Here is a 24,789-nt window from a genome sequence, read left to right as displayed (position 1 = left end):
CAATTTCTGATAATATCATGCTATTAAAATCACTAAATATTCATCCCCACAAAATATCAAAATAGATATATGATAACAAAGTATTTCTTCCTATAATTATTCAATCACTAAGTCCTAGTTATCAATAATTTTAAAAAAAAAATCATTAAAATATATTTTTTTAAAAAAAGGGGATTGGGCTAACTCACCAAACTGGGCGGGTTACTCGGGTCATTATTGGGTCACACCAGGTCAAAGTGACCCCGGTTTATAGGCTCAACTAGATCGGTTTCCTGGCTGGTTTGTTGGTTTCCGATCCGGTCCAGTTTTTAATACCATGTTTATGACAAAGAAAAATTCTCAACAGCTCTTTGATCAACTCCTACATTTAGTTTAGAATTCAAAGAACAGTACTAAACAAATTTAAAGTTGTTTCAAAAATCTATGATAAGATTTTTATCAATAATAAAAAATTATTTAAAGTCACTTCATAATTTCAATTTTTCAAAATAATACTTTATAAAATATTATTTCTAATGTCATAAATAAAATTTAAAAATATATTACTTAAAACTTCAGGGTTAATACAATTTTCAGTTTTTTAAGTCTGCCTTTATTTTAATTTTGATCCTTTAAGTTTTAAATCATGTGTTTTGATTTCTCAAATTTTTTTTTTAATTTAAAACATTGGTTCCTATCCTAACCGGAGCTTATATCAAGTTCTTGGCCTACAGCTTTTGTACGATCCAACTGAGGGTTTATAGATGTTTCTGTATAAAGACGTAATAGGCTTTGAATGCTTGAGTCAGTTGACATAAATAATAGTTGAGTTTGGGCATTTTGTCCTATTTTTCACCCAAAAAAATTATTAATTTCTATAATTTAATAAAAATTTAGATTATTGAAATTTGAGTTTTTAAAATAAAAATAAATCCAAACTTAACCATTAAAATTATATTAACCCTAAAAATTTTGTCCGGTTCGATTTTTTTCCATTTTCAAGGCCCGAAACCCGTCTGCCGGGCTGCGTTCTACTGAGGGGAGTGGGGAGGCCAGAGTCTCGCCCGTTGCCACCACTGTTGTCGCCGTTGCTATCCCCCTGCGATCACATCTAATCGTGCAAGGCCACCACTGGCGCCGCCGCTCTCGCCTTATTTCTCTGGGTAGTCAGTAACTCCGTCGTCCATCGATCCCATTGTCGTGGGAGCAGCGAAAGAGAGACGGGGCCGCAAGTGGTGAGAGCATTTCCATTTTTTTCTTGGGGGTAACTTACATATTTATTCTATTATTTACTGAGGTGCAGGGGCTGCTTTTCTCAGCAGCTGGGCAGAGGTGAGAGCTCAGAAAGTTACAGAGAGAAATGGAAACTGCCGATCACTACAAGTTTCTTTCCATACAAGATGCCATGAAGTGTATCAATCAAAAAGTGAACATAACGGGCATTATAGTTGAGTTTGGCTTGCCAAAGCAAAGTAGGGGCACGGGTAAATTTTCTGTTCGATGGATCTTGCTGCTTAAACTTTGCATTTGATGTTACGATTTTGAATCCCCAATGGTGTGAGGAGTATTCAAATTTCACATTTTTCAAAATTCTTCTTGTAATTTACGGTGTATTTTGAGAATGGAGGTTGGTTGAATAGATTTTGACTGGCAATGATGAATTAAAGGCTGGACCAGTGGCTGCCATTTAGTTAACTAGTAGTAGATTGATGATTTGTTACCCGGGGGGTTTAAGGTGTATGTTCTAAGCCAGTTTCATGATTATGTTCTAGGCTGATGCCAATATGTAATTAAAGTCTTCTACTTTAGTGGGGTTAAAGCTCAACATGGCTAAGTTGTCATTAGACTTTGTTCTTTAAGGTTTCCAGGGAGACTCATTAAGCTGCACTGTATTCCTTTTCGTACTGTTTACATATTAGTGCTTCTGTGCACTGTTTTGGTGTTATGATTTTGGATTCGTAAGGAAGCAAGGATTATTTAAATATCACATTTTTAAAAATTCATGTGGTTGAAATTTACAAAGTATTTGGAGAGTGAAGTTTGTTTGGTTTTCATTTGGACTGGCAATGATGAATCAAAGGCCGGACTTACGGCTGCCATTTTAGTTTATTGGTAGTAGATTGATGATTTCTTTTTGTTAAGGTGTAATGCCTGAGCCAGTTTCATGATTATGTCCTGCCAATACGTGCTAAAAGTATTCTGCTTTGGCGGGGTAAAGTTCAGTTTTATTGAACTGTTGTTAAACTTGGTTGTTTTAGGTTTGTAGGAAGCTCATCATGCTGCACTGTGTTCCTTTTCATACTGTTTATGCTTATCTGAGCTTGCGTTGTTATGGTCATCACCTTGAAAAGGCTCAATTTTTGTTCATGCTTTTATTACCTAATTTCATGATTTTGGATTCCTAATGGATCAAGAATTATTCAAATTTCACCTTTTCTTCAAGAAAACTCATGTTGGACTTCACAAAGTAGTGGGAGAGTGGAGTTTGGTTGGTTTGAACTTTGACTGGCAATGAAGAATCAAGGCCGGACTTACAGCTGCCATTTAGTTTACTGGTAGTAGGTTGACGAATATTTTTGTTAAGGTATATGTTCTGAGCCAGTTTCATGATTACATTTTGGTTGATGCATTTGTGTGCTAAAAGGGCTTCTATTTTAGTAGGGTAAAATTCAACATGGCTGTACTTGCTAAACTTAGTTGTTTCAAGTTTCTATGAGACTCATTGTGTTGAACTTTTTTTCTTTACATTCTGCTTACATATTTGTGCTTTTCTGAGCTTGTGTCTCTATGGCCGTCTTTCTTTTATTGAATGCTTACCTTAAAAAGACTAGGTTTTGGTTTTGTTTTTACTTGAGGAATAAAATTAATACTACCTCTAATCCTTAATGTAAGAGCTAAATAACTAATTTGCGAATATTAAGTATATTAGTTACGTTAGTTATTTGTAATAAATAGATGTTGTCTTCCTCGAAATATCCCTATTAGTTATGTATATTGAAATACCCTTTCATGAAACCTCTTTAACATGTGCAATCACTTGGCGGCAAAATGGATAAATATTAGAGACAAAGTAGATTGGGGTCTTATATTTAAAACCAAATTGAATCTCCAACTGGCTCTTATATTAAGGATTAGAGGTAGTGTGTCTTTCTTAGTTATTAGCATGAAATGCTTTCCGCTCTTGCTTATTGGCTTACTTGAATGATTTCTGCAGATTACTATTGTACCTTGAAAATAATTGATCAATCATATCAGACACCTGGGATGTGCGTTAACTTTTTTGCTGAAAGCTCGAAACAGCTTCCTGATGTTGTAGAAAGAGGAGACATAGTTCAGCTTTGTAATGTGATGGTAATGGTCGTCCAAGTCCTTAATTTGATGGTAGATTCTCTAGAACACGTTTGCTTTGCTTTTCCTGTATTACTGTTGGCTATTGGATATTTTTATGTGTTGATTCTGTCAATAATATTTGTTAATGTGTCCTAAACTCAGTAGCAGACTGGTTTTCTCTGTAGTCCTCACTCTGCCTTCAAGGTCTTGAAATATTGAATTTTTGCTAACTTTTGCCATCTCATCTGTTTGCTCATAATGATGTTCATCTTTTGAATGCATGAAGATTTGAAAGGAATATGCAGTTTGATAATGACAGCATGAGACTTCGAGTAGTTAGTTTGACTTTGTGGTGAACAGTGTAAGTGATATGAAGGAAATTTGGGATTTTTTATTTGCAATTTCTATGATATAACTGGGGTACTTTTCCCTCGTGGTGGGAAGGGTTTTAGTGTAGTTGAGGAGTGCTTCAGTTCATCTGAAAGGAAACAAAAATGGGGCAAACAATAGTAGAAGTAAAAGAAAGAAAGCAACTATGGAAGCCATCTACAGTTACTTTCAAAGGGTAGGATGAGAATGTCAGTACTCATGACTGCTTGATTAGTTGGCTTAATAGATACGAAGGTAACGTAATATTCTTATAATATTGTTGAATGAATGATTAAGTTTCTTTGAATATTATAAACACAAATATGCGTCTTTGTTTTTTAAACATTTTACATTTTACCCTATACATAAAGTCATAAAGATGCTTTAAAAATGTTCAGTCAATCTTTATAACAACAAGCCTTTAATATTATTTGGTTTGATTTCTCTCAGTGCACCAATTTAGTTTATAGAAGGAAAATACGCTGAAGATTAATTCTAATTTTGATTGACTGCTGCATTATATATAAATCTGTCAATCTTGTGATGAACTTAGGGCTCTTTATCTTTTAATATATGTTTTCTGATTTTGTAGGTAAAAAGGCATGGTGATGAAGTAAATGCTGTTTTCAATAAAAAGTTTTCATCTTTTGCGTTATATAATGGCAAAGACAACATTGATTTTGCCCCTTACCAAGTTTCCGCAAAATATCACCCTAGAGATGTGGACAAAAGGCTCTTGGCTGAGCTAAGAAAATGGCTGCTGAATTCTCAACTCATTCAAGGTCTAAGATTGTAGCATTTAATATGCTTTGGGAGCAGCTGTTTCATTATAACTGGTTTAATCCAAACTACGCATAATGTGCATGAACGTATTCTTCAATGTGCATAGCATGCTGCATTACATTCAACAATTTGGTGCAGTACTGCAGTGAAAATAATAAAAATTTTATTATCTAATATGACTACTAATCGTTTAAATTTGGTTTTCAGAAACAATTGACTATGAATTAATTCTTCAGATGTATTTATAAATTTGTTTAACTTTAGCTCAATCAGGAATCACTTGCCGCTGAAAGCAATACTTGTGTGACAAGCCATGGTTTCATGGAATCTATAGCTTTTGGTTTTCTGATAATTTCATCACCCTGCTTGCTATTTTGGTGATAAGTTCATGTGTGTGGATATTTAAGGTTTGCATATGCTGTGCAGATTCCTATGCAATGTTAAGAGATATCAACGAAGGACTTCACTGCAATTTGATATGCAAGGTATTTTTCTTGTTCTAATTATGAAACACATCTATGTTCTTGTACATCCCTTGCCTCTCTACGTGGTGGCTAAACGAGAAGAACGACATTTTCATTATTACCATTATATAGTTCCGGTAATCTAATCTTCTTTTTTTGTCTTCCTTGGGTTTTTGGGAAAATTAATCCATAAGTTTCTATAGTTTTACCTGATTTTTAATTAGGTTCTTGTAGCCCCCCCTTTTTTGTCTGGTCTTTGTAATTTCATTTGATTTTAATCAGGTCCTTGAAGCTTTTTCTTTTTTCTTTTGATCAGGTGCCTATAGTTTCACCTGACTTTTAATCATGTCGCTGAAGTTTTTTCCTTTTTATCAGCAACTTCAAACTACATAGGCCCGATTGAAAATCAGGTGAAACTATAAGGATTTGATAGAACAAACTATAGCAATCTAATTAAAATTAGGTGAAACTATATCTAATAAAAAGAAAAAACTACAGGGACCTGAATAATAATCGAGTGAAACTATAGGAACTTTTTGATTAATTTTACGTTTGTCCTTTCTTTTGGCCATATTAAGGTACTTCATTGCTGTAAGACTGCAAATCAAGAACGGATGATGATCTTCGTTTGGGATGGTACCGATTTGCGACCAAACAGTATAATTGCGAAGTGAGTTCGTTTAAATTTAGTTCTACTTTTTGGATAAATTATATGGAATTCTGTTGCTATTAGAATTTTTCTTCTCTAACCACAACTATATAACCCAGTATACGATTACCACTTTCAGCCAAGCACAGCGATTTCTCCTCTAATTTCTTTAACACTAAAATAATGTGAACCAAAGATTGTAAGGAGATATTAGCTACGTACCAGCAAGTCAAAATGGTGGGATACGATGAAAGAATTCTGCAAGAATAATATTCTTGAACAGAATCCAAGTTCTCAAAAGAACTTATTTAAGAGAACAAGTTCCAAACACAAAATTATTATTGATGAAACTGGCAATGCCTTACACAACCCATGGTATTTATAAGCAATAGAAGAAAACCTTATGGCTAGAAAACTCTAAACGTCACTGCATGTGTTAGGAAATAAACTAACCGTCACAAAATAGGAAACCAGTGTTTCCTACTATAAAATAGGAAACTGACACCTCACAATACAAATTAAATATATATTGGCTGCACGAAGTAGAAGATAAGCAAATAGTAACTTGGACACTTAATAGAAACACCTAAATATGATTTAAATGGCTGATGCTCAAGCCCAAGTTGCTGTAGTTTGTGAGCTGCCAACTAGATTTTGATCGCATTCAACTCTCTATCTTTGCACAGATCAATGAGTCTTAACAAACATTTGTATGTACACAGACTGGGGGTGTAATCGGGGATGCTGTAGGTCCTGGAGTTGATCCTGGAGTTGATCTTATGCTTGTAGTGATTTATAACTGGGCAGATGAAATATCACAATCAGTTATATTTTTCATGTAGTAGATGTTGACAGTTACTGATGGCATTGCACTATTGCCAAAGAAATTTGATGGTCTTTCTATAACTTGCAGGCTAGAAGATGAAGTGCATAATCCTCTTCCTTTACATCCTGAACTTGTGCCTCTGCCAAGAGAGTTGCTGTGTACTTTTCCTACCATTGGGTCCATCTTGAGAATATCATATGACAAAAGAATTGAGAGCAAGCATCTAAAACTTTTAGAAAATGATAAGTGGGTCAAAATTGTCAATATGCATCTTGAAGTGCATGCTGGACTATGGCATGGTGTGTTGTCTCCATCTACAAAGCTTAGATACATACGGAACGATGATGATCTTATACAACAGCGCCAAAGGTGGTGGTCTACTCTGTTGACTCTAGATGATTGGATATACTGGATCAGTCAACTGATGTTTTGATTTGTTGTCTATTGTATTCATTTGAGTAGATTGTATGAAGAGCGAATGTCCTGGAATCTGAGAAGAATGCCTTTTTGGAGCTTTCCTTGGCCTTCCTATGTTACAGGTTTCATATGTGCATTTCAGCATTGTTTTTTATTGGTCTCAATTTTATGTTTATCAGACATTATATATTTTCTTGCAAGATTATGAATTTGCTTCCCTGACAGTGATTGATCATGATGCTGCCCCACTTTGTACCTTAATGGATGTCCTCACCCATTCAGAGGTACTTCATTGCATTTTATTTGGCCCTACACTTGTGGAGCTTTGAGTGCATAGCTTACTCCATCCTGATTAATGTTATCATACAATTTAAAATGCTTCGTTATTCTTTTTAATGTTCTTCCCTTTTTTATTGATAAAAGCATCTATTATACTACCTACCAATGCTCTTAATTCTCAACGTACTCTTTAATATTAGACATTTGCTTTTCTTGATGTTACATACCTCTCTCTCTCTCTCTCTCTATATATATATATATATATATTTATATTGACTTGAAGAATTATAGGTGACAGCAAAATACAAGTGTATTGTTCGAATAGCAGCAGCTATGCCACAGTCAGCTAAAGATTTTTGCTCTCAACGTGGGATTTATAGGATGCGGTTGACCGTAGAGGATCCAACAGCCAGGATCCATGCGTTTGTGTATGCTGAGGATGGGGTAAAAAATATTTTTGACCGTAACACTGTAGATTATTGGCAACTCACTCCAATCACTTTAATTTAAAGAAGTCTTGCTTGTATTCAAATAATCAGACTTCTTTACTTTTAAAGAGGTGATGTTTGTTGGATTTTGACCGCGCACTGGAGAGAAGACTTAATCCTTGCCTGATAATTTTAAATTTTCCCAAAGAGAAAATCTCATCGTTTACTTTATCATTCATATTCTGTGTTTGATCATATCTTAAATGTATTATAATTTATGTAGGAAACCCTATTTGATGGTTATCCTAGCACTAGCATCTTGACACAGAAGATGAACTCATTACTTGGAGTGAAGCCTTGTGATGATAGTACAGTACCAAAGTGTGCTTCAAGAAACCCCCCATGGGTTCAGGTATGCCTCAAGTCTTACTACACTTCTAAAGATGATATCTGGGGCAGTAGACGGTATCGAATATTTGGCACCAAAATAGTGGTAAGAGATTGATACTATGTTAAAGATGCCTTTTGGTTTCACTAGATTGTAAATATGCTGATGTGCATTTAGATTGCATGTCTTTTTCTGTTTTTAAATGACAAAATCTAGGTAAATAGGGTTTCAGACTTATCATGACACAACTTTTATTTTTGACAAGCAAAGAATGTGTGGTATGAGAGAATTTGTGCGGAAAGTATATAGATGCCTATGTGTGTCATGATGAGTACTCTGATGTCATATTTATGTAAATCAACACGCGTGCTGATGCTAATGATAATGCTAACAGCTTGTGAATAGTGTTTAAACTTTCTATATTACACTAACGGTACTAACTAATTCTATATTTTGTCTTTCTTTTTTTTTTTTCCGTTGATAAGTGGGAAATAATGTCTTCTTATTTGTTTATATAAAGAGACATTTCTCTGCTTTTATTGTTGGGCTCCTTTTTGTGTACTATCTTGCCCTGTAACTCTTGCATTTTGTGTATCTTCATCGTCCCTGACTTCATGTGAAGGATTGATACTGTTTTCATGGTTGCTTTTTTCATCATCAAGAGAAGATTCTACAATGATTTCGATCTGTGGTGGCACCAAAAGATTCTTCATCTTCATCTCTTTGCTTTTGCCCCATAGAACCACGTATAATCCAACCACTATTAACACCCCACCAATTATACTGCATTTATACAACAATCATAAGTTTCCCTATTTCAACTATAGTCATGAAAAAACAATGTATCTTTATTACTGAATTTTGGGTAAATTATACAAACCTTAATGAACCTCTAAACTATTACATTTATGTAGATAACTCATAATTTTGTTTGTTACTTATCTGCAAATGCCTTAAAATTTAAGAGGTTTGTCTTCATATAACTTGAAGTTTGAGGAGATTTATGCTCACAAAAATAAAGTTTAAGAAGATATAAAACTGAGAGTTTGGGATTATCTGTTTAGACTTGAAAATTTAGTGGCATTTATTAAGTTAAAAAGGGTTTAATGGAGTTATTTTTATATATACACATACCTTAAATTTAGTGAATTTTTATGTAATTTAACCTTAAATTTTAAAATATACACACATACCTTCCAAGATGCAGCGTTTCATCTAACAAGAAAGATCCAACAAAGGCCAGTATCACAAGCAAAAGGGGGCTGAATATTGACACAAAAAGAGGCCCTCTTTTGTGTACACACCAAGCAATCATCACCACCGTTAATCCTGATGGCACCATCCCCTAAATAAATACACATTAAGCAATCAACGATCAAGATTTGCACTTTCAAAAGTAAAAAAGAATAAATTTATAAGATTTTACAAAAAAAAAATGATAAATTAATTAAATGAGATATATACCGCATATGCCACAGTGAGAAGCCTGATATTCCAACCTAACGTCCATTGGTTCCAATCTCTCTCAAAGCAAAGAGCAAAGGCAACAGATATCACTGAAGACATCAAAGACATTAAGAAAGTGGTTGTGTAGTGGCTTTTGTACTTCTCACTCATCTTGCTCTGCCACAAATTAATTTACTCGCAATCAATTAATTATCAATATAATTATTACAATTTTATATCTATTTAATGAAAAATCAATAAAAATTTTCCCAATTTATAAAACATGAATAATGTGACTTATTTCAAGTTTTGTCCACAACCTAGTCTTGTTTAATGTAAAATTAGCGGTAAGTTGCACTTTAAAAAAAAAAGCCACTAAATGATATGGTCATGATCATTAGATTAAGAAAGTTAGTTAATTGTAATAAATGTGTTTTTTTTAATAAAACGCCTCAGTCATCTTCCTTAATATCTTTTATCTCTCTCCTGTTTGATTATTGTTGGGAAAATATCACCAAAAATAATTTTAAAAAATTGATAAATATACAAAATGTTTTATATCTAGAATTAAAATCAATTCAAGTACTAGATTAAGCATAGGAGGAGTATCTTATAATTTGTGCAAAAATGACAAACCTGAACTATGAGCCATAGGGCAAAAGAGATGCTGCTGCCTAAGGCACAAATGGCCCCCAAGATGGTGCCGCCGGTGGAAGAATTGGATGGTGCCACGTAGCCATCATGATGATGCAAGAGGCTGACGTGGAAGGAGGTTGTGTGTATTTGTGCACCTTTGAAGAATGTTAGCAGCATGGCCCCACCTATTCCAATAACAGTTCCAAGGATCTTTGCCTGCCCTGCTGCTGCTTTCACATTTAATCTTTCCAATCTGATAGTAATGTTAATGTTTCAACAAGAAGGTTCAAATATGTAGGAAGCAAAAAATTTAAAAAATATTTTTGTATTGTATTTTTTAAAAATTTTATGAAATGTCTTTTCAGTTTTTTAATCTTAATACCATTTATATCAAACGATGATTTTTTTTTTTTTACTAATCATTGATATTTTCAAAAATTAAACTTAATACGCTAACATATGAAAACTTAAGAGATGTTTTATAAAATTAAGTGACCTGAAATTTTGTATAAAGGTAGAGAACTAAAAATATAATTTTATTAATAAAAATAAAAATGATAAAATTTATACCTGAAGCAAAGGGCCAAGAGGAAGGTCATGACCGTATTAAGATTTGACATTGCAGAAGAAAAGGTTACTGATGTTAATGCCAGTGTCTCCAAATATAATGTTTGTTGCAACGTTCCCCTGCAATTAATTAATTAGTTACTAATAAATCGTTTTAGCAGTCACCGATAGTTTTAATTCTTTTTCATGATAAATAATTTTTTTATTTTCACATACCCAAATAAGCCACAGAGGGCTGCCTGAAACAGTACTGTCCAAGTCATCTTTGATTTCTTTTTCCTGCAAATAATTAGGAAAAAAATAAGAATTAAAAGCTATTTCAGAAGTAGAAGGTTTTATTACTCCATTTTATTATCTCATCATCTAATAGATTTATATGTTTTTTGGTAAAATTCTAGTCATTGGCCCCATAAGTTCAGAACAATTTACATAATTAACTTCACCCAATTAATAATTAGGAATAAAATACAATTCATGACTTTGAATAATTTTTTTATTGCATAATAGTCACAATAAATATTTTTATTGGATTAGCAATTAGGGGGTTTACTTTGGTTATAAATGAATAATCTTAATTCACTTTATCTTCTAAATTTATAATTTTCTCAAACTATCCTTATCCTTATTGATTGTACATAGGAAGTGAATATACATTAAAGGGTTGTTTCAATATGAATACGAATGACTAAAAAAGATATTTTAAAAATAAAAAAACCAGCACACTTTTTTTCACAAATAACTAATCTCACTAATTTCATTAATCTTTGTAAATTAATTTTTTTCTGGGAACTTGTAAATTAATTATTTAGTGCTAAGGACTAGAGAGAGTATTATGTATTGATAATTATCTGTAATATTAGATTGTACATCATTTAATAAATTACATAAATCAATTTGCAGAAAAATGATACGTATGAGAAACAATAAGACTTATATTTAAAACCAAATATAATCTCTCAACTAGCTCTCAATATGATCGAAAGGAGTATTATATATGATCAATATTTAAAATGAATCTTGTGTTAATTATGATGGACACAGAGAGTGATAGAAAGAGGACCTGTCAAAGAGGAAAGCAAGAGGAGCCATGAAAGCAGTGGCGAAAATGAAACGATAAGCTATAAGCACTCTCACGTTCATGCCGTCATACACAGAGAGCTTGTACAGTACGTTCACCACCGCAAATGTTAGCTGCACCGTCACCATTAACGCCGCCGGCTTCACTCCTTCCGCCACGTTCATTATGTCACTCCATGTAGTAGTTGCCACCACCATCCTCCGCCGTCACCAACCGCTGCTCTGAGAAATAATGTACGTATATATGTGACTCTGACAATGGTTGAAGGAGAAGAGGGGGAATTTATAGAGACGCAAAATTCAAAACATTAAAAATTGAGAGAAGAACAAATTGAGAGCTTAAAATGCGGGCATGTGGCCACGGTGCTTCTGTGGCTTTGGTGCCTGCCATGTCATCTTTTTTTAGTTAAAGTTCTTTTGAAACTAACAAAGGAATGAAGCTGATTGTTTGCAATCATGGGGCTCATTGCAGCTATACGGTGCGGTTTTTTTTTTTTTTAACTTTAAATGAGGCCAAAAAAAGAAGTCTTTATGAGACACAAAATTCAAAAAATTAAAAACCAAAATTTTTTTTTGGATAAAACATTACTTAATCTAGATGTAAGATCTCAATTCTTTTTGTCTCTAAAATTTATAAATTTTTCTCAAACCATCTGATTGAACATGTGAAAGAATTTCATCAATGGGCTAGTTTCCAATGGTTAAATAGTTATTTTAAGAAAACTAACACACATTTTTTATACATATCTAGTTTAACTAATTTTTTTAATATTTATTAATTAGTTATCTAGGTCTTATATTTATATCAAAAGAAGTATTATTTTTCTACTGATCATTAAGCATGAGTTAAAGAATGGGAAGATGTTACACATTAGAGAAAACCCAAAATATGTATATAATCTATAAGTTAAAAAGACCTATGCACATTATATATTTGTATAGTAGTTTATTAGGATAAAATAGAATAAATGGAATAGAACAATTACATCTGTTTTGGAGTTTCATGGAGAGAAAATTTACATCATTGTTTGGGAGTTAAAATAAATGGACGCAGTGGAATCTATTATAACTGTTTTTCGCGATATTAGTCTTCATTATACAACAATGAGACATTTAACATGGCAATACGAAAAATATGGACATGTCTCAAAATGGTTGGAGTGGAAATTTTTATAAAATTATTGACCACTCAATTCAAAGGTTACAAAAAATTGAAGGATGAATTATAATAAAGTCCTAAAAAAGAAAATAATTACCATAAACCTTAATGACAAGTGAGCAGCTAACATTTACTATTGTTGAACTTACAGTTATAGGTTGCTCTGTTGCTACGGGAACTTTTTAGTAGTTATATTTCTTACTTAAAACTTCGTTGCAATTCTCCAAAATTGAAGTTAGGATGTAGGCGGGACAATACATTGATGGTTCAAAGTGTCTCCCAAATATGAGCTCTTCAGCCATTTAATTTAACTCTCTCCCCTCTCCTCTCTCTCTCCCACACCCCCTTTTTTAAAAAAAAAACAAAAGAAAAGAAGGCTCCCAAATGCAATAATTTTTCTAAGTACAAATATCTTTCTATTACAAACAATGATTTTTGAGATACTATTAAGTACTAAATATGAAGAAATCTCTCTATAAGAATTTAAATATTAAACCATTATGTTGTGAGGGAATTTTTTTTTTTTTGCTAGACTTCACTTTTGTTAATAAAAAAAATCTAATTTTATATCAATATGCAAAACAACCCCCTTATATGTCTTTTTAAAAAACGCCCAATGAATTCAGCCCAATGTTCCCCAATACTGTGAGCGAACACAAAAAGACAAGTTCTCTTCCTCATAGCCATGCACGTCCTTTACCACCGCGGCACCGCCAGCAGCCGTAGATGAAACCTCAAGCTTATTGGCTTCATATCATAGCTTTCATTAGTGGGAATATTTCACAACCATTGGAAAATTACTAAAAAAGAACCTTAAAAATAGAAAATTTCAAAAGGGTAATGACGGGCAACAAAGGAAAATTTGAATTGGAATTATGAAAATGGACAGAAATGACCAATAGGCCCTTGTGTGTGACGCTTAGAAAATGATAGTATTATTTTTTATTCTGTATTACAAACTTATTAATTTATGTTGCAATCTTGTTATTGTCATATCAAATCTAGTCATTTTTCCCAAGAAGACACTAAGGCATATTGGTCATTTCACATTTAGTAAATATTGTTAATAACATAGGAAAATATTAAAGATAAGTAGTTATTGTATTAAACAATGTTTTGAATATATTTTGGTAAATTAATTATTTGATTACTTTGATATAGATATATATATATATATATGTATCTGTATAAATCCTTCCAATCTTAATATGTATAGGTGAGCGCACTAGAGCAGCGCATGAATAAAGTAAACTCATAATCGGTGGATTCTAGGACAGTTGTTTTGAGTTTGAGGCTGTGATTGTCAGAAATTTCATGTCACAGTAGAATTGTTTTAAGAAGGTAAACCAAATTCCATTTTGCATGTTGGTGTGTGTGTCTCGATAGAGGAGTATTTTAATTTTTAATTAGGTTAATGTCGAAGGCTAAAACTACTCACATCTCGAACCAGAATAAAATAAAATCACGAATAATATTAAAGACTGCTTGAAGGTTCATTAGTGGAGTCTCGTTTCATTCCATTAATCATATTATCGACGAACTCAAAGACATGCATTAAACCATGACATGCTAAACTATTGGCTGCCAATAAGTGGAGGTTGTTGAAGGAAGCTACGAATATTTTGCTGGTGAGGGTTCCTCACTTTTATTGGCTAGTTTATAGTCTCCCTTCGATTATAAATATGGGGAATGGATGATTAGTTTGTAGAGATCCAAAATTAGTTATTTGCAAAAGTTATGGGTTGGTTTTTTTTAAAATACCCAATTTAGTTATTTGTATTGGGTTAAGCATGTCTTCTAACTCAAAGAATGATTATAAAGATATTTAGAGACCATCAACTAATAAGATTTTTATATTGTCAATGAGATTTGAACTTGTGATTTTATGATTATGAACCAACTCCATATGACATAGTCCAACATTTATTGGCTACGGTGATAATTATTGAATGCGTTGGTTCCTTTTGCCACAGGCATGCGTGGGGCAGTGGTTATTAAATATTACCGCAGTCAAGAACCTGACAATTTGAACTCAAAAATTTGAATGAGCAAGTAAAAGAAATTTGCGCCCAGCTTCACTCCACCATCATTCCCTTCCTCTACACCTCCTGTACCTCCTTTCATTGCCGTTGGATGAAATCTCAATGGTCCAAATTTAATACTTTTAAAAACACTATTATTATTGGACAAAAAAATCATATTTTACTTAAAAAACATATAAATAAATCTGAATTGCTAAAATATGATCTGAATAGTTAATAGCAAACAATCTACTTTATGATAATAATAATGTGTAGTTGTAAACTGTTTAGATCAGATTTCAACATTTCATTTTTTTAAATGCATTTTTAAGTAAAATTATAATATTTTTTCCAAAAATAATAATATTTTGGAATGATTAACAAAAAAGCATTTTCATAATGATTAAAAAAGTCTCACCTCAAATAATGATTAAAAAGGTCCTAAATAAATATATATGTGTAGATACTACCTCCAATCCTAATTATAAGACCTTATTTATAGTCTATAATGGGTAAATTAATGCCTCAAATGGCGAAAGGATCTTCATATGCCCCATGAATATCAAAATAGGATAAACTGTCTCGTAGATATCTGTGTTTCGGAACAAAACAATTAGAATTAAGCTCGGTCAACTGGAGTGTGTATTATCCATATAGGGGATCTTTCAATTGAGAAGATCCATTGGCCTAAGATGAAGAGAAAGAAAGGTCTATCTATTTTATTTAGTTATTCAGAACTTCCTTTTTGTATTTATTATTATAACAGATAGAATTCAATTGGTGTAATTCAAGACTATCCAATGGATTTTAATCCTATCTATCGAGGGATATATCAAGATAAATAACTGGCCCGGTCCCTTAGATTTATTTATGGCCTTCAAGGAGCTGTATTTGTGGGACTTAACCTAACACCTTACAGCACGAGCTGACGACAGCCATACATCACCTGTGCCCGTGATCCTAGAGGCATCCCTCTCTTTGAAGAGGATCCACGGCATGCCAAGCCCTAGTAAGGTTCTTTACTTTGTATTGAATTAAACCACATGCTCTATCGCTTATGCGGATCCCCGTCAATTCCTTTGAGTTTCATTCTTGCAAATGTACTCCACAGGCAGGATACTTAACGCATTAGCTATAATATTGCATAAGTCGATATGTACAGTGCCTAGTATCCATCATTTACAGCTAGGACGACTTGGGTATCTAATCCCATCCATTTCTGCTTCTCATTTCAGACAATTAGCAATAATTTGTTTGTGGCCTTCTAAGAATCTCTTTTATGTAGCTTGGCAAGGAAATTTTAAGGCATGGGTATAGGATCCTTTACATATAAGACCTATTGCTCATGCAATTTGGGATCCTCATTTTGGTCAACCGGCAATGGAAGCTTTTACTTGAGGGGTGCTCTTGGCCCAGTGGATATTGCTTATTTCAGTGTTTATCAATGGTGGTACATAATTAGTCTTATAATTAGGATCGGAGGTAGTAAAAGGTAAATTTCAATCACAACGTCCATTCCAAAGCCAAGACGAATAATCTAATATGTTATTGTTTGTTGGCGAGGAAAAAATGTAAAAAGTACAGCCGGCCACATGCACTATGGGAACATGAATAATAAAATGTGCAAAAGATAAGGAATCTCTATTAATGAAATTCCTAAATTAATTATTCAATGGGTAATGAAATAAAATTTAAATAACTATTGAGTTTGTAATTGTTTTTATGAAATCAAAAGATTTCAGTGAAGTCCAGTGCACAATTTTAATTAAGAATTATGATATGCATCCTAACACTTCTTCTAAAAACAGAGGGAGGTATATGGTGGGATAGGTTATAAACCCCTAAGATTAAAAAAAAAACAAGAGAAAAGAATCGGCCCATCTTAAAACCCAATAACAACTTTGCAAAGGCCCAACCCCAAAACTTCTCACAGTCCTTGTCAAAGCCTTAAGCCCACAAGTAGGCTAGCCACATCCCCATAAATGAATATATAATTTAAGATAATATAGCTAGGAAAAAAATTTCACTAAAGCCCAGAAAACTTTGTAGTGCTTGCTAGAAACTCAAAAAATAGAAAATGTTTGAAGGAATCCCTTAGTAAAAAAGAATGGAGAACTTGTTTGAAATCAAGATAGGAGCCTGGAGAGCAACTTTGTAATCATAAGTTACGGAATATGAAATAAGTATATGATAAGAGTTTTGTTTTGTATTGATAAAACTAATACAGGAGTCCCTATAGTTTTAAGGGGTTTTGAAACAAGTCCTTATGTTTTTTTTCCTTTTTATTCCATCTTTGTTCTGTTATATGTGCCAATCCTTCTGTCACTGAAACATACATGCGCCGTTAGTTTGAGTTGACCGAGAGTGATGTGGTGATCCGACCAAGCACTCGATAGCATGACAAGGAAAGAATGAGAATGACCAAAATGGCAGAAGAAAGAGGGCTGAGGGAACATCATTACCGGGAATTCATAAAATGAAAGAAGCTCACGAACTGCCAATTTCACAAGCTGCACAAAAGCTCCTAGTCATCAACCTAGCCTTGCTTAGTACAAGTACTTAAAAGAAGCATTTTAAAAGCCTGTTTGCTTGAGCGATTGGAGGATAAAAGTAGCTTTTAGAGGTCCAAGGTCAAATTGAGTTATATTATCATGTTTGGCATCACTTTTGACTAGAAGTCATTTTACCTCAAAAAGCCACTTAAGTCATAAGTTAATTTTTATGGCTTGTCTTGCTTATCCAAAAGTAACTTTTCAAAATCAAAATATATTTTTACCCCTATATTTATGTTGTCCTATACTTCTCTTTGCATATTTCTTATGCTTCCAACTAATTTTTACCTATTTATTTTTAATCGTCTTTTAAATTAAAAATATGTTTTAACAAAAGTTTTACAATATTTTGATATTATTTTTCATTTTATATATACATAAATTGTATAGAGTATATCATCAAATTAATTATGTAATATTATTTGGTTAAAAAATTTCCACATTAATGTAAATATATTTTATTCATTATATAGAACTTCTTCCTATTATAACAATTTAAGATTATTATATTTTGTAAATTCATATTTTTAATTATTTTTTATTATTTAATAAAGGTCATACCTATTTTGGTCATTCTATAAACTAAACTTACTTATCTAATCATAATCCAAATAACTTTTCTACTTTATAAACTAACTTTTATAAAAGTGAATCCAAACATAAACTATGTTACCCAATATACCTTTGACCTAATATCATTTTTTTAAAATTCAGATTAAAAATAATTTTTTTTAACCGCCAATTCAAACAGATCTTAAGATAAGTCTAGAAATGGAAAATAAATTATAACTTAATATTCTGTTTATTAAAAAAGTTGCTAGCTTGGTATGAAAAAGAAAGTGGAGATATTATTATTAATTTCAACAGTGAGCCCATAACTCTGTCAATTTGTGGACGTGAGTGAAGTGATGGAATATAATGATGGATGAGAGAGACTCCACTAACGTTGGTGGCTTTTCAATGCCATTTAATTAACGGGTGAGTTTGCTGAGAATGATGACAACCTCAGAATTTTCTCGAAAGTTGAAACATCAGTAACAACAATAATAATAGTAATGATTCTACCAAAAGTATTTCACTATTTATAAAGTGTTTTTCTAATTATTTCTTGATTCATAATATAAGTCACTTTTAAAAAAATCATATAAGTTATTTGAAAAGTAATTGGTGATCTCTCCATCCCTTATTATAAGATCCAATTTTTTGAATAGGATTGTTTCTTTTTATAAGATCTCTTTTAAGTTTGCCTGAACATTTAATGTATTATTACCTATTTTATCTCTAATTTAATACATTTAATAGATTCTCTTTCTTTATTTATTTTACTAATACTCTCTCACATCTACCCATTTATATATAGGGGTATATTCGGAAAAAAATTATATTTACTACATATTAATTGTTTTTAACTAATTTTAACTGTTTTCTTAATTAAACCGCATAATTTAGTTAAAATGATCTTATAATAAGAGACAGAGTAATACATATCTGTCAATGTTTAAATGTAGCTTATTGTGTTTTTCTCTCTCCCTCACAACCTCATTTAATATGGATAAAATTAAAAAATATATTTAAATTTGAAACAGATTTAATGAGTTAAATACCATTGTTTTAATAATGATGAACTAATTAAATTGACTTATAATTATCCGATCCTTAATGTAGGATATAATTTAAAAGTTGATGTTAGTTCTATATACAAGACATATTTTATATGTTTATCAATTTTTTTCAAATTAACCTTATTAATATCCCCCAATAATAATCAAATAGGAGAGGGAGGGAATGAAGAAAGATGATCAGAGTGTTTTAGAAAAAACATATCATATTAATTAATTTAACTAACATATTTAATAAACTCAAATTAGTTAACTATATCCTATATTAAGGATCAGAGGAATATAATAAACCAGAGAAAGTATATTTTATTGAAACTATTAAAAACCTTAAATTTATAGAGTCCGTCTTAAAATATAACGACCCAACTATGTCCTAATCTAGAACCCTTGCGCAATTATGCTTTATGCGAGATTTCTCCACTTATGCGTGAAGAAAATTAATGTGGCACCGTATTGGAATAAGATGCAAGAGTTCCTTCCTGTTTCAGTTCTGAGTGCTATTAATAGAAATTATCCACCTTTACAGATTTCTAGAGAATATATTCCGATCCGACGTGGTTTAATAATAATAATAATGGGGATTTTCTGTGCGGTCGGCTTATTCGATGTTAGGGAGGGACACGGGGCCGCGTTTTCATGGTACTTGGCGAGCTCTATGGAAAATACAGGTACCCGAACGTTGTAGATTGTTCTTATGGCTTTGAGTGAGGCAGAGATTATTTACTAACACAATGAGAATAGATAGAGGGCTACATGGGTACGCTTTGTGCGACATGTGTCATGAAGCGAATGAAGATGTTTTAAATACTGTTCGTGACTGTCATGTTGCTCGGGCTTGCTGGTTAGATGTGGTACCTGAACTGATCAGTGAAGCTTTTTTCTCCATTCGGGATGTGCAGAGTTGGATTATGTGGAATGTTAAGCAACGCTGTGTGGTCTCGGGTTTCAAGTGGAACGTCTGGTTCGCTGTCGTCTGTAGGCAAGTTTGGTTAAACCGTAATGGGGTTTTTAACCGGAGAGCAGTTGGACCGAGACAGGTTACTGCACAAGCTAGAGCGGTGGTCATGTGGTCCGCTTCTGCTAATGGCATGGAGTATTCAGTTCCAAACAATCTCAGATTGATCCTGCCTTATTGGTTGTATTAAATCATAAGACTTGTTTTCACCCGATCAACTTTTTCATTATAAAAAGAAAAAAAAAACCAACAATTTGAAGAGAGAAATTAATTTTAAAATTTTTCCACAACAAGCGTATCCATCCATTACAATGCTGGAATATGTGATCATTCCCAAAACATTAAAAACCAACGCCCAAAATATCAGACTTAATCGATCTATTTCAAAGCGTCTCAGACTAATTAGTTTCTTGATATGATGTTACTCTTGATTCTTCCCATCATCATCTCGTATTACTTTATTTCCATTTTCTGATGAATCTTGGTGATCCCCGTTAACAACGTTTGAAGCACTAAGATTGTTGCCTTTCTGGTCACCAATGGAGGATTTGACGATGATCTCAACTGAAGGGGATGACACGTGGAGGGTCTGTGATGGGACATCCAAAAGATTCATCATCTTCATCTCTTTGGCTTTGCCCCATAAAACCATATATAATCCACACACTATCAGCACTCCTCCAATTATACTGCATATGATCACAATTTTATACTATAAGCCAAATTATTTTATTACACTGTCTATAGATTTTATATGTAATATAAAAACTCTAATTAACTGTACTATTGATGAGTCACAAGCAACTCATTTATCGTATTTTATGTGATGTAACAAAACTCGTATTAGTTGTTACTTACGTTTAGCATATGAACTCTACATTCATGTGAGTATTTTTAGAAACAAAACGATACCAAAAACAAAAACAAAAAAAATCCTCTCATCCTACATTTAGAAACAGGACAAGTGATTGATAGAGATTTAAAAAAATTAGTTAAGTTAGTTACTTGTATTGATTTTCCTAATGTATTTCATTCAATTATTTGTATTAAAAATTATTTTCTTACTAGAAAACTCCATGGATATATACAATCAATCGAGAGAGTTTAAGAAAAAATTATAAATTTAAAAGGTAAAGTAAATTAAAGTTTTATATTTAAGATCAAAGCAAATCATTCTACCAGGTCTTACATTTAAGACTCAAGGGACTATCAAATACATTTAATCATTATTCTCAAAAGAATTAGTTGTTGTTATGCCCAATAATATAATATTCATATGACCTATGTAACCAACTTAGTGAGACAAAGTTTCTTATAGGTGATGTAATAATTTCATAATTATATCCATAATTCTAAAATAACAGTATACATCCTTCTCATTTGATTTCAAATTGTCATTTATTAAGGGAAAAAGTAAATTTGAGAGGCAAAGATTAGATATGTGTACGTACCTTCCGAGGTGAAGCATCTCATCCATAAAGAAAGATCCAACAAAAGCCAAGAACAAAAGCAAGAGAGGATTAAACACTGATACAAATAGAGGTCCTCTTTTGTGCACACACCATGCTATCATCACCACATTCACCCCTGCTGGCACCAATCCCTACACACACAATACATAATTTACATGACACTTTATATATAATAACATATATATATTAATATACAAATATAAGATAATTCACCATATATATAAATTTGTGCTAAATACTTTTTAGTCGTCAATCGATATGGTGCTCTTTTTGTCTTAAATATAAAACATATTTTGTAGTGTAAATTACACTACAAAGTGAGTCTTATATTTAAGATTGGAAGGGGTATAATTGATTAATAAATTAAAATAAAATCACATACTGCATAAGCCACAGTTAAGAGCCTTATGTTCCAACCCAATTTCCATTGATTCCAATCCCTTTCACTGCAAAGAGCAAACCCAACAGAAAACACCGAAGCTGCAAAACTCATCAATGCGGTGCTTGAGTAATGACATGGATATCTCTTGCTCATCTTACTCTGCACAATAAAAATGGAAACTTAGAGTAAACGACAACATCAAGGATCAAAACGACAAGCGGGTCAAAATGATAAGGGACCTGGACGATGAGCCACATAGAGAACGAGGAGATGCCGCCCACGGCAGCGAGTGCACCCAAGAGCGTGTTCCCACCGGAGGAAGAGTGGGAAGATGCCACGTGGCTGGTTAGAGGGCGTAAAACGGTGACGTGGAAGGAAGGAGTGGGGATCCGTGCACCCTTGTAGAGGGTGAGAAGCATGGCCCCACTAATTCCTATTAAGGTCCCGATGATCTTAGCTTTCCCGGCTGCTGCTTTCCAATTCAATTTCTCCAACCTGATCATAATTTATTAATTGCAAATTTTTAATTAATTTTATTAAAAGAATAAATTACAGTTTGAGTCAAACTGAATAATTTTTCAATAACTTTTGACCAAATCTGTCAAAGAACTAGTTCATCAATTTATTGGTAAAAATAGTTAACTGGGTTAAATTTAATAATTAATACAATGTTATGAACCTAATTATTTACTTTAGAATGTAAAATTGTTATTTGTCTACCCATAATGAAATTAAGTGAAACTAGTGGAAGCCAAGTAGGAGATCCTTAACAAAGTCAAAAGAAGATTATATCATTGCAAATACCAACCAACACAATTAAGCAAATTAAAATAAAATATGTATGTGCCCAAATATGATATAAAATCAAACAATAATAAATAAAAGGGAAAAAGATTCACAATAAATATAAATCTAAACTGCTTTGTAAAGGACAAAATGGTAATTGTGCATGATTGCCAAAGAAGCTATTACCCGAAGAACAGGGCCATGACAAAGGTCATGGCTGGAAGGAGATTGTTCATTGCCGATGCGAACGTTGCTGTTGTTAAGGCCAACGTCTCCAAATATAATGTTTGTGACAATGTTCCTCTGTACATTTAATTTATTCGTAAACTATAAATAAGATGATGAAATCATATGTCCAATTCTCTTAATTAAAACTAAAATTCTATAAAAAAAAAATTTTGTTATACATTTCTGATAATTTTTCTTGATTCCCCAATTTTTTTTAAAATTTTTTTTTACAAATTGTTAATCATAATTAATCTGTTCTTTATGTGAACATCTCTTTACACATAACTCCTTAATCTTTACAAAGCTTGGAAGTTTATGGAAATTTATTGTTATGCTTTGAAGGTCATCAAAGAGATTATTTATATATGACTTGAATTTTATACGAAAGACATGTAAAATTTAATCTATTAACAATAAATAAAAAACAATGAGGAAGACATTATTAATATATCTTACCTCACAAAGGTAGTTCAAGTAAGTGATATGATGACAACAAGACAAACCTAAGTCATTGTTGTTATTTTATTCGACATTCCATTTAAGAGAGCAACACACGTAATCTTGTATAGTAATATCCCAACTATATTCTAGTCGCGTTTGTACTTGTCTGATCCTAAATATGCGACTCATTTTGTAATGTAAATGACATTGCAAAGTAAGTTTTATATTTAGAACAGGAGGAATATTACATTACTACATGACCAGAATTAGATTATACAGTAAAATTAAATAAGCAATTGAAGTACTATCTCCGATCCTTAATATAAGAGCTAGTTGACTAATTTGAATAGATTAAGAAAACTAATTAAGTTAGTTATTTGTAATAAATAGGTGTTGTCTTTTCTAAAATATCTTTGCTAATCAAACATATTGGCTAAAACTATCATTACTATAAAGATTACCTTGAAAAAATAGATAAATATGAGAAACAAAATGAATTGGGGTCTTATATTTAAAACCAAAATAAAAGTCAAATAAGCTCTTATATTAAAGATTGGAGATAGTAATATTATATATATATATATATATAAAAAGGTAAAATAATATTAATAAATTAATACCCAAATAAGCCAGATATAAGTCCCAGAAACAGTATAGTCCAAGTCATCTTTGGCCTCTTTTTCCTGCAAATAATTCACCAATACCTTTCAATTTCACACTAATAATTTGTATGTTATACAAAACACACTTTAAGAATACATAACTATGAGCTCAGTGGGGAGAGAGGAACTGGGGGGAGGGGCCATATCCTACCATTTTTTTCATTTTTTTCTAATATAATATAAGTATTATATATTTCTCTCATCCATTAATTTAAACAAGCTTTATACTCTCTCCCATCCTTAACATAAAATCTATTTAACTAACTTAGACAAGTTTAAAAAATTTAAATAAATTAGTTAATTATAACAAATATAACGTAATCTTTCGAAAATACTTCTGTATAATATTAGATGATATATTAGTTTATATAAGTTAGATAAATTAATTTTAAAAAATAATAAATATAGGGAAAAAATGAATTGATATGCCATATTTAGCACCAAAATCTGGCCTCTAAACTAGCTTATATATTAGGAAGCAAACAAAGTATTTTATTTACGCTTCTCAATATCAGTCCTTCTATAGTTAAAACCTACCTTTGTCTCTACCTAGCTTTCTCTCTTGACTGTGGTAGTAGGGTAGCTTAATTACTTACCTCGATCTCCACACATTAAGCTTAATGACAGTTCATCATATACTTACTTCACAGTAAGCAGAATACTGAAAGGAAATTAAGTACCTTTCAAAGATGAAAGCAAGAGGAGCCATAAAGGCAGTGGCAAAAACAAAACGATATGCAATTACAATTCGCAAGTTCATGCCGTCTACAACGACAAGTTTGTAAAGAATGTTAATCCCAAGATAAAGCATCTGAACCAAAACCATTAGGATGGCTGGTTTTAACTCATCTATCAGCTCACATATGTCCCTCAT

The 24,789-nt window shown here is 32.2% G+C and overlaps 3 protein-coding genes and 3 non-coding genes across 9 annotated transcripts; 4 read left to right on the top strand and 2 right to left on the bottom strand.

The window, feature by feature from the left end:
* The first annotated feature begins 1,019 nt into the window (after nt 1-1,019).
* Nucleotides 1,020-8,451, top strand: LOC114748133 (protection of telomeres protein 1a). 4 transcript variants are annotated; one of them, XM_028936487.1, is made up of 11 exons: nt 1,020-1,214; nt 1,299-1,463; nt 3,194-3,330; nt 4,271-4,460; nt 4,888-4,946; nt 5,504-5,595; nt 6,488-6,769; nt 6,863-6,939; nt 7,019-7,101; nt 7,388-7,540; nt 7,808-8,451. In XM_028936487.1, the coding sequence occupies exons 2-11, from the start codon at nt 1,340-1,342 to the stop codon at nt 8,027-8,029; spliced, it is 1,419 nt and encodes a 472-aa protein (XP_028792320.1). In that variant the 5' UTR covers nt 1,020-1,214; nt 1,299-1,339; the 3' UTR covers nt 8,030-8,451. The 4 variants fall into 4 exon arrangements, with proteins under 4 accessions (XP_028792320.1, XP_028792319.1, XP_028792321.1 ...); XM_028936486.1 differs by having other exon boundaries at nt 1,283-1,463; XM_028936489.1 differs by lacking the exon at nt 1,020-1,214 and adding an exon at nt 2,423-2,563 and having other exon boundaries at nt 1,384-1,463; nt 7,808-8,330.
* Nucleotides 1,628-1,732, top strand: LOC114748152 (small nucleolar RNA snoR113). The gene has a single exon (XR_003740438.1). It is a non-coding gene; the product is annotated as a small nucleolar RNA snoR113 (small nucleolar RNA).
* Nucleotides 2,041-2,139, top strand: LOC114748150 (small nucleolar RNA snoR113). Its single transcript, XR_003740436.1, has one exon. It is a non-coding gene; the product is annotated as a small nucleolar RNA snoR113 (small nucleolar RNA).
* On the top strand, nt 2,486-2,581 carry LOC114748151 (small nucleolar RNA snoR113). The gene has a single exon (XR_003740437.1). It is a non-coding gene; the product is annotated as a small nucleolar RNA snoR113 (small nucleolar RNA).
* LOC114748135 (WAT1-related protein At1g68170-like) lies at nt 8,428-11,843 on the bottom strand. Its single transcript, XM_028936490.1, has 7 exons — nt 11,622-11,843; nt 10,778-10,840; nt 10,565-10,681; nt 9,995-10,247; nt 9,377-9,535; nt 9,106-9,257; nt 8,428-8,695 (listed from the first exon to the last, which is right to left on the bottom strand). Exons 1-7 carry the CDS (start codon nt 11,834-11,836, stop codon nt 8,449-8,451), a joined length of 1,206 nt encoding a protein of 401 aa, XP_028792323.1. The 5' UTR covers nt 11,837-11,843; the 3' UTR covers nt 8,428-8,448.
* An 8,522-nt stretch (nt 11,844-20,365) lies between these two features.
* LOC114748142 (WAT1-related protein At1g25270-like) lies at nt 20,366-24,789 on the bottom strand. The gene is made up of 7 exons (XM_028936495.1): nt 24,596-24,789; nt 23,874-23,936; nt 22,771-22,887; nt 22,038-22,293; nt 21,799-21,957; nt 21,396-21,547; nt 20,366-20,633 (listed from the first exon to the last, which is right to left on the bottom strand). The coding sequence occupies exons 1-7, from the start codon at nt 24,787-24,789 to the stop codon at nt 20,366-20,368; spliced, it is 1,209 nt and encodes a 402-aa protein (XP_028792328.1).

The sequence above is a fragment of the Neltuma alba genome, unplaced genomic scaffold (genome assembly GCF_004799145.2).
Source record: "Neltuma alba isolate B1F8T4 unplaced genomic scaffold, ASM479914v2 tig00005621_pilon, whole genome shotgun sequence".
In the NCBI taxonomy this organism is placed as follows: domain Eukaryota; kingdom Viridiplantae; phylum Streptophyta; class Magnoliopsida; order Fabales; family Fabaceae; genus Neltuma; species Neltuma alba.
This window is presented reverse-complemented; position numbering and strand designations above follow the sequence as displayed.